The sequence below is a fragment of the Oncorhynchus masou genome, unplaced genomic scaffold (genome assembly GCF_036934945.1).
Source record: "Oncorhynchus masou masou isolate Uvic2021 unplaced genomic scaffold, UVic_Omas_1.1 unplaced_scaffold_1058, whole genome shotgun sequence".
NCBI classification, from domain to species: Eukaryota; Metazoa; Chordata; class Actinopteri; order Salmoniformes; family Salmonidae; genus Oncorhynchus; species Oncorhynchus masou.
The window spans coordinates 126,398-135,597 of NW_027000287.1; the positions used below are offsets into that span (position 1 = coordinate 126,398).

At 56.1% G+C, this 9,200-nt stretch overlaps 1 protein-coding gene across 1 annotated transcript; it reads left to right on the top strand.

Annotated features, from left to right (window-relative positions):
- Positions 1-11: 11 nt before the first annotated feature.
- LOC135528924 (ribosomal protein S6 kinase alpha-6) lies at positions 12-3,563 on the top strand. The gene is made up of 4 exons (XM_064957922.1): positions 12-80; positions 1,969-2,049; positions 2,177-2,256; positions 3,444-3,563. The coding sequence occupies exons 1-4, from the start codon at positions 50-52 to the stop codon at positions 3,561-3,563; spliced, it is 312 nt and encodes a 103-aa protein (XP_064813994.1). The 5' UTR covers positions 12-49.
- The last annotated feature ends 5,637 nt before the right edge of the window (positions 3,564-9,200 follow it).

Sequence of the window (9,200 nt, forward strand, 5' to 3'; positions counted from 1 at the left end):
TTTTCTGGTCCGGAAGGTCACAGGTCCAGACGCGGGTCAGTTATATGCAATGAAAGTCCTCAAGAAGGCTTCGTTGAAAGGTAACAGTCCAGTTATCATCATGCATGTTCTCTCAGATGGTCTCTCTGACAGTATGCTCACTTCAATGCTACAGTCCAGTTATCATCATGCATGTTCTCTCAGATGGTCTCTCTGACAGTATGCTCACTTCAATGCTTTACAGTCCAGTTATCATCATGCATGTTCTCTCAGATGGTCTCTCTGACAGTATGCTCACTTCAATGCTTTACAGTCCAGTTATCATCATGCATGTTCTCTCAGATGGTCTCTCTGACACTATGCCTCACTTCAATGCTTTACAGTCCAGTTATCATCATGCATGTTCTCTCAGATGGTCTCTCTGACATGCTTTATGCATCACTTCAATGCTTTACAGTCCAGTTATCATCATGCATGTTCTCTCAGATGGTCTCTCTGACACTATGCTCACTTCAATGCTTTACAGTCCAGTTATCATCATGCATGTTCTCTCAGATGGTCTCTCTGACACTATGCTCACTTCAATGCTTTACAGTCCAGTTATCATCACATGCATGTTCTCTCCAGATGGTCTCTCTGACACTATGCTCACTTCAATGCTTTACAGTCCAGTTATCATCATGCATGTTCTCTCAGATGGTCTCTCTGACACTATGCTCACTTCAATGCTTTACAGTCCAGTTATCATCATGCATGTTCTCTCAGATGGTCTCTCTGACACTATGCTCACTTCAATGCTTTACAGTCCAGTTATCATCATGCATGTTCTCTCAGATGGTCTCTCTGACACTATGCTCACTTCAATGCTTTACAGTCCAGTTATCATCATGCATGTTCTCTCAGATGGTCTCTCTGACACTATGCTCACTTCAATGCTTTACAGTCCAGTTATCATCATGCATGTTCTCTCAGATGGTCTCTCTGACACTATGCTCACTTCAATGCTTTACAGTCCAGTTATCATCATGCATGTTCTCTCAGATGGTCTCTCTGACACTATGCTCACTTCAATGCTTTACAGTCCAGTTATCATCATGCATGTTCTCTCAGATGGTCTCTCTGACACTATGCTCACTTCAATGCTTTACAGTCCAGTTATCATCATGCATGTTCTCTCAGATGGTCTCTCTGACACTATGCTCACTTCAATGCTTTACAGTCCAGTTATCATCATGCATGTTCTCTCAGATGGTCTCTCTGACACTATGCTCACTTCAATGCTTTACAGTCCAGTTATCATCATGCATGTTCTCTCAGATGGTCTCTCTGACACTATGCTCACTTCAATGCTTTACAGTCCAGTTATCATCATGCATGTTCTCTCAGATGGTCTCTCTGACACTATGCTCACTTCAATGCTTTACAGTCCAGTTATCATCATGCATGTTCTCTCAGATGGTCTCTCTGACACTATGCTCACTTCAATGCTTTACAGACATATATCATATTGTAGAAACTAATGACCCTGTTTGTCTGGAATCTCATGTGTGTCTGTGTGTGTGTCTGTCGCCCTGTGCCTCGGTGTGTCTGTGTGTGTGTCTGTCGCCCTGTGCCTCGGTGTGTCTGTGTGTGTGTCTGTCGCCCTGTGCCTCGGTGTGTCTGTGTGTGTGTCTGTCGCCCTGTGCCTCGGTGTGTCTGTGTGTGTGTCTGTCGCCCTGTGCCTCGGTGTGTCTGTGTGTGTGTCTGTCGCCCTGTGCCTCGGTGTGTCTGTGTGTGTGTGTCTGTCGCCCTGTGCCTCGGTGTGTCTGTGTGTGTGTCTGTCGCCCTGTGCCTCGGTGTGTCTGTGTGTGTGTTCTGTCGCCCTGTGCCTCGGTGTGTCTGTGTGTGTGTGTCTGTCGCCCTGTGCCTCGGTGTGTCTGTGTGTGTGTCTGTCGCCCTGTGCCTCGGTTGTGTCACCCTGTATCTGTCTCTCTCTCTTTGTCTGTCCAGTCAGGGACAGAGTTCGCACCAAGATGGAGCGAGACATTTTAGTGGAGGTCAATCACCCCTTCATAGTCAAGTTGCACTACGGTTAGTCTGATCTTTCACCCCTGACCCTTCACCACTACCCTCTCTCCCCTTCATAGTCAAGTTGCATTACGGTTAGTCACTGTCATTGTTCTGACTATAGAGGTGTCTAACGCTCCTTGTCTCTCAGCCTTCCAGACCGAAGGGAAGCTCTATTTAATCCTGGACTTTCTCAGGGGAGGAGACGTCTTTACGCGCTTATCCAAAGAGGTGAGACACCTTTCTACTGCTATAGTCCATTAGAAATAATTTCCCAAGATGTGGGTTATTCACTTTGCTTTTGACTGCATTTAAATGTACAGTCAATGGCCAGTTTATTAGGTACACCCATCTACTACTGGGTAGGATCCCCTTTTGCTTCCAGAGCAGTCAGAATTCTTTGGGGCATGGATTCTACAAGATGTGGCGTTCAAACATTGCTATCGTGTGCCAGGACAACATTCCCCACGCCATTACACCACCCCCACCAGCCTGTACCGTTGACACCAGGCAGGTTGGGGCCATGGACTGCTTACGCCAAATCCAGCATGATGCAACAGGAACCGGGATTCATCGCACCAGGCAATGTTTTTCCAGATCCCGGTGTGGTCGTCCGGACCCCGGTGTGGTCGTCCGGACCCCGGTGTGGTCGTCCGGACCCCGGTGTGGTCGTCCGGATCCCGGTGTGGTCGTCCGGATCCCGGTGTGGTCGTCCGGATCCCGGTGTGGTCGTCCGGATCCCGGTGTGGTCGTCCGGATCCCGGTGTGGTCGTCCGGACCCCGGTGTGGTCGTCCGGACCCCGGTGTGGTCGTCCGGACCCCGGTGCAATATCCCATCTGTGATAAGCACCGACGAGTTGGTCATTCCGCGATGCTGTTCTGCACACCACTGTTGTACCGCACCGTTATTTGCCTGTTTGTGGCACAATTCTTTTCATTCTCCTTTGGCCTCTCATCAACGGGCTGTTTTCGCCCACAGGACTGCCGTTGGCTAGGTGTTTTGTGTTTGTCGCTCCGTATTCGGGTAAACCCTAGGCACTGTTGTGTGTGTAAAAAGGCCAGGAGACCGGCTCAGAGTCTCTTAGGTCACTCTTTTTTTCCCATTCTAACGTTCAGTCGAACAGTGATTGAATGGCTTGATGCCCATCTGCCTGCTTTATATAACAAGCCACATGACTCACTGTCTGTAGGAGCTAACCATTATCATGAACGGGGGTGGTGTACCTAATAAACTGGCCACAGTGTATAATGCTATAAAGAATATGGCTGTATTTAAATGTGTAAATAGTATTATTTATATAATGTAAATAATATTGTTTTGTGTAGCTCTAACTGTATTTAGAAATGTGACATTATAATGTGTTGCCTATGACTCTTCCCTCCGAGGCCAGACAGTAAATGTGTCCAGTTCTCACTAGGTTATGTTTACAGAGGAAGATGTCAAATTCTACCTAGCAGAGCTGGCTCTGGCTCTCGACCACCTGCACCATCTGGGCATAGTTTACAGAGACCTCAAACCAGAGAAGTATGTACCATAATCCCTAACCCTCCTAGTCTTTCTGCCTCTAACTCTAGTGATTTAAACCCCTACATGGTTGGGGTGTTGCTGGTGACGGGTTGGTGGTGTTGCTGGTGACGGGTTGGTGGTGTTGCTGGTGACGGGTTGGTGGCGTTGCTGGTGACGGGTTGGGGCGTTGCTGGTGACGGGTTGGGGCGTTGCTGGTGACGGGTTGGGGCGTTGCTGGTGACGGGTTGGGGCGTTGCTGGTGACGGGTTGGGGCGTTGCTGGTGACGGGTTGGGGCGTTGCTGGTGACTGGTTGGGGTGGTTGGATTGTTGCTGGTGACGGGTTGGGGCGTTGCTGGAGACTGGTTGGGGTGGTTGGGTTGTTGCTGGTGACGGGTTCGGGTGTTGCTGTTGGGGTGTTGCTGGAGACGGGTTGGGGTGTTGCTGGAGACGGGTTGGGGTGTTGCTGGAGACGGGTTGGGGTGTTGCTGGAGACGGGTTGGGGTGTTGCTGGAGACGGGTTGGGGTGTTGCTGGAGACGGGTTGGGGTGTTGCTGGAGACGGGTTGGGGTGTTGCTGGAGACGGGTTGGGGTGTTGCTGGAGACGGGTTGGGGTGTTGCTGGAGACGGGTTGGGGTGTTGCTGGAGACGGGTTGTGGGTGTTGCTGGTGACAGTTTAGGATGGTTGGGGTGTTGCTGGGGCGGGTTGGGGTGTTGCTGGTGACGGGTTGAGGTGTTGCTGGTGACAGTTTAGGATGGTTGGGGTGTTTCTGGTGACGGGTTAGGGTGTTGCTGGTGACAGTTTAGGGTGTTGCTGGTGACGGGTTGAGAGTGTTGCTGGTGACAGTTTAGGATGGTTGGGGTGTTTCTGGTGACGGTTTAGGGTGTTGCTGGTGACGGGTTAGAGTGTTGCTGGTGACAGTTTAGGGTGGTGCTGGTGACGGGTTGAGGTGGTTGGGGTGTTGCTGGTGACGGGTTAGGGTGTTGCTGGTGACGGGTTAGGGATGTTGCTGGTGACGGGTTAGGGTGTTGCTGGTGACGGGTTAGGGTGTTGCTGGTGACGGGTTAGGGTGTTGCTGGTGACGGGTTAGGGTGTTGCTGGTGACGGGTTAGGGTGTTGCTGGTGACGGGTTAGGGTGTTGCTGGTGACGGGTTAGGGTGTTGCTGGTGACGGGTTAGGGTGTTGCTGGTGACGGGTTAGGGTGTTGCTGGTGACGGGTTAGGGTGTTGCTGGTGACGGTTAGGGTGTTGCTGGTGACGGGTTGGGGTGTTGCTGGTGACGGGTTGGGGTGTTGCTGGTGACGGGTTGGGGTGTTGCTGGTGACGGGTTGGGGTGTTGCTGGTGACGGGTTGGGGTGTTGCTGGTGACGGGTTGGGGTGTTGCTGGTGACGGGTTGGGGTGTTGCTGGTGACGGGTTGGGGTGTTGCTGGAGACGGGTGTGGGTGTTGCTGGTGACAGTTTAGGATGGTTGGGGTGTTGCTGGGGCGGGTTGGGGTGTTGCTGGTGACGGGTTGAGGTGTTGCTGGTGACAGTTTAGGATGGTTGGGGTGTTTCTGGTGACGGGTTAGGGTGTTGCTGGTGACGGTTTAGGGTGTTGCTGGTGACGGGTTAGAGTGTTGCTGGTGACGGTTAGAGTGTTGCTGGTGACAGGTTAGGGTGTTGCTGGTGACGGGTTGAGGTGGTTGGGGTGTTGCTGGTGACGGGTTAGGGTGTTGCTGGTGACGGGTTGAGATGTTGCTGGTGACGGGTTGGGATGTTGCTGGTGACGGGTTAGGGTGTTGCTGGTGACGGGTTAGGGTGTTGCTGGTGACGGGTTAGGGTGTTGCTGGTGACGGGTTGGGGTGGTTGGGGTGTTTCTGGTGACGGGTTAGGGTGTTGCTGGTGACGGGTTGGGGTGTTGCTGGTGACGGGTTGGGGTGTTGCTGGTGACGGGTTGGGGTGTTGCTGGTGACGGGTTGGGGTGTTGCTGGTGACGGGTTGGGGTGTTGCTGGTGACGGGTTGGGGTGTTGCTGGTGACGGGTTGGGGTGTTGCTGGTGACGGGTTGGGGTGTTGCTGGTGACGGGTTGGGGTGTTGCTGGTGACGGGTTGGGGTGTTGCTGGTGACGGGTTGGGGTGTTGCTGGTGACGGGTTGGGGTGTTGCTGGTGACGGGTTGGGGTGTTGCTGGTGACGGGTTGGGGTGTTGCTGGTGACGGGTTGGGGTGTTGCTGGTGACGGGTTGGGGTGGTTGGGCTGTTTCTGGTGACGGGTTGGGGTGGTTGGGCTGTTTCTGGTGACGGGTTAGGGTGTTGCTGGTGACGGGTTGGGGTGGTTGGGGTGTTTCTGGTGACGGGTTAGGGTGTTGCTGGTGACGGGTTAGGGTGTTGCTGGTGACGGGTTGGGGTGTTGCTGGTGACGGGTTGGGGTGTTGCTGGTGACGGGTTGGGGTGTTGCTGGTGACGGGTTGGGGTGTTGCTGGTGACGGGTTGGGGTGTTGCTGGTGACGGGTTGGGGTGTTGCTGGTGACGGGTTGGGGTGTTGCTGGTGACGGGTTGGGGTGTTGCTGGTGACGGGTTGGGGTGTTGCTGGTGACGGGTTGGGGTGTTGCTGGTGACGGGTTGGGGTGTTGCTGGTGACGGGTTGGGGTGGTTGGGCTGTTTCTGGTGACGGTTTAGGGTGTTGCTGGTGACGTGGTTAGGGCGTTGCTGGTGACGGGTTGGGGCGTTGCTGGTGACGGGTTGGGCGTTGCTGTTGACGGGTTGGGGCGTTGCTGGTGACGGGTTGGGGCGTTGCTGGTGACGGGTTGGGGCGTTGCTGGTGACTGGTTGGGGTGGTTGGGTTGTTGCTGGTGACGGGTTGGGGGGTTGCTGGTGACGGGTTGGGGTGTTGCTGGTGACGGGTTGGGGTGTTGCTGGTGACGGGTTGGGGTGGTTGGGTTGTTGCTGGTGACGGGTTGGGGCGTTGCTGGTGACGGGTTAGGGCGTTGCTGGTGACGGGTTGGGGCGTTGCTGTTGACGGGTTGGGGCGTTGCTGTTGACGGGTTGGGCGTTGCTGGTGACGGGTTAGGGCGTTGCTGGTGACTGGTTGGGGCGTTGCTGGTGACGGGTTGAGGCGTTGCTGGTGACGGGTTGGGGCGTTGCTGGAGACTGGTTGGGTTGTTGCTGGTGACGGGTTGGGGTGTTGCTGGTTGGGGTGTTGCTGGAGGCGGGTTGGGGTGTTGCTGGAGACGGGTTGGGGTGTTGCTGGAGAGCGGGTTGGGGTGTTGCTGGAGACGGGTTGGGGTGTTGCTGGAGTGACGGGTGTGGAGGTGTTGCTGGAGACTGCGTTGGGGTGTTGCTGGAGACGGGTTGGGGTGTTGCTGGAGACGGGTTGGGGTGTTGCTGGAGAGCGTTGGGGTGTTGCTGGAGAGCGGGTTGGGGTGTTGCTGGAGACGGGTTGGGGTGTTGCTGGAGAGCGTTGGGGGTTGCTGGAAGCGTTGGGGTGTTGCTGGAGACGGGTTGGGGCGTTGCTGTTGACGGGTTGGGGCGTTGCTGGTGACGGGTTGGGGCGTTGCTGGTGACTGGTTGGGGTGGTTGGGTTGTTGCTGGTGACGGGTTGGGGTGTTGCTGGTGACGGGTTAGGGTGTTGCTGGTGACGGGTTGGGGTGTTGCTGGTGACGGGTTGGGGTGTTGCTGGTGACGGGTTGGGGTGGTTGGGTTGTTGCTGGTGAGCGGGTTGGGGAGTGCGTTGCTGGTGACGGGTTAGGGCGTTGCTGGTGACGGTTGGCGTTGCTGTTGACGGGTGGCGTTGCTGGTGACGGGTTGGGGCGTTGCTGGTGATGGGTTGGGGCGTTGCTGTTGACGGGTTGGGGTGGTTGGGTTGTTGCTGGTGACGGGTTGGGGTGTTGCTGGTGACGGGTTGGGGTGTTGCTGGTGACGGGTTGGGGTGGTTGGGTTGTTGCTGGTGACGGGTTGGGGCGTTGCTGGTGACGGGTTGGGGCGTTGCTGGTGACGGGTTAGGGCGTTGCTGGTGACGGGTTAGGGCGTTGCTGTTGACGGGTTAGGGCGTTGCTGTTGACGGGTTGGGCGTTGCTGGTGACGGGTTGGGGCGTTGCTGGTGACGGGTTGGGGCGTTGCTGGTGACGGGTTGGGGCGTTGCTGGTGACGGGTTGAGGCGTTGCTGGAGACTGGTTGGGGTGGTTGGGTTGTTGCTGGTGACGGGTTGGGGTGTTGCTGTTGGGGTGTTGCTGGAGACGGGTTGGGGTGTTGCTGGAGACGGGTTGGGGTGTTGCTGGAGACGGGTTGGGGTGTTGCTGGAGAGCGGGTTGGGGTGTTGCTGGAGACGGGTTGGGGTGTTGCTGGAGACGGGTTGGGGTGTTGCTGGAGACGGGGTTGGGGGTTGCTGGAGACGCGTTGGGGGGTTGCTGGAGACGCGTTGGGGGTTGCTGGAGACGCGTTGGGGTGTTGCTGGAGACGCGTTGGGGTGTTGCTGGAGACGCGTTGGGGGTTGCTGGAGACGCGTTGGGGTGTTGCTGGAGACGGGTTGAGGGTGTTGCTGGAGACGGGTTGGGGTGTTGCTGGAGACGGGTTGGGGTGTTGCTGGAGAGCGGGTTGGGGTGTTGCTGGAGACGGGGTGGGGTGTTGCTGGAGACGCGTTGGGGGTTGCTGGAGACGCGTTGGGGGTTGCTGGAGACGGGTTGGGGTGTTGCTGGAGACGGGTTGGGGTGTTGCTGGAGACGGGTTGGGGTGTTGCTGGAGACGGGTTGGGGTGTTGCTGGAGACAGTTTAGGATGGTTGGGGTGTTGCTGGGGCGGGTTGGGGTGTTGCTGGTGACAGTTTAGGATGGTTGGGAGTGTTTCTGGTGACGGGTTAGGGTGTTGCTGGTGACAGTTTAGGGTGTTGCTGGTGACGGGTTAGAGTGTTGCTGGTGACGGGTTAGAGTGTTGCTGGTGACGGGTTAGAGTGTTGCTGGTGACAGTTTAGGGTGGTGCTGGTGACGGGTTGGGGTGTTGCTGGTGACGGGTTGGGGTGTTGCTGGTGACAGGTTGGGGTGTTGCTGGTGACGGGTTGGGGTGTTGCTGGTGACGGGTTGGGGTGTTGCTGGTGACAGGTTAGGGTGGTTGGGGTGTTTCTGGTGACGGGTTAGGGTGTTGCTGGTGACGGGTTAGGGTGTTGCTGGTGACGGGTTAGGGTGTTGCTGGTGACGGGTTAGGGTGTTGCTGGTGACGGGTTAGGGTGTTGCTGGTGACGGGTTAGGGTGTTGCTGGTGACGGGTTGGGGTGGTTGGGGTGTTTCTGGTGACGGGTTGGGGTGGTTGGGGTGTTTCTGGTGACGGGTTAGGGTGTTGCTGGTGACGGGTTGGGGTGGTTGGGGTGTTTCTGGTGACGGGTTAGGGTGTTGCTGGTGATGGGTTGGGGTGGTTGGGGTGTTTCTGGTGACGGGTTGGGGGTGTTGCTGGAGACGGGTTGGGGTGTTGCTGGTGACAGTTTAGGATGGTTGGGGTGTTGCTGGGGACGGGTTGGGGTGTTGCTGGGGACGGGTTGGGGTGTTGCTGGGGAGGGGTTGGTGTTGCTGGTGACGGTTTGGGGGTGTTGCTGGTGACGGGTTAGGGTGTTGCTGGTGACGGGTTAGGGTGTTGCTGGTGACGGGTTAGGGTGTTGCTGGTGACGGGTTGGGGTGTTGCTGGTGACGGGTTGGGGTGTTGCTGGTGA

Coding starts and splice junctions, on each gene's coding strand:
- LOC135528924 (XM_064957922.1), top strand. CDS start 50: ATGAAAGTCCTCAAGAAGGCTTCGTTGAAAG. Junction 2,050..2,176: donor CATAGTCAAGTTGCACTACG/GTTAGTCTGATC, acceptor CTTGTCTCTCAG/CCTTCCAGACCGAAGGGAAG. Junction 2,257..3,443: donor TTACGCGCTTATCCAAAGAG/GTGAGACACCTT, acceptor AGTTCTCACTAG/GTTATGTTTACAGAGGAAGA.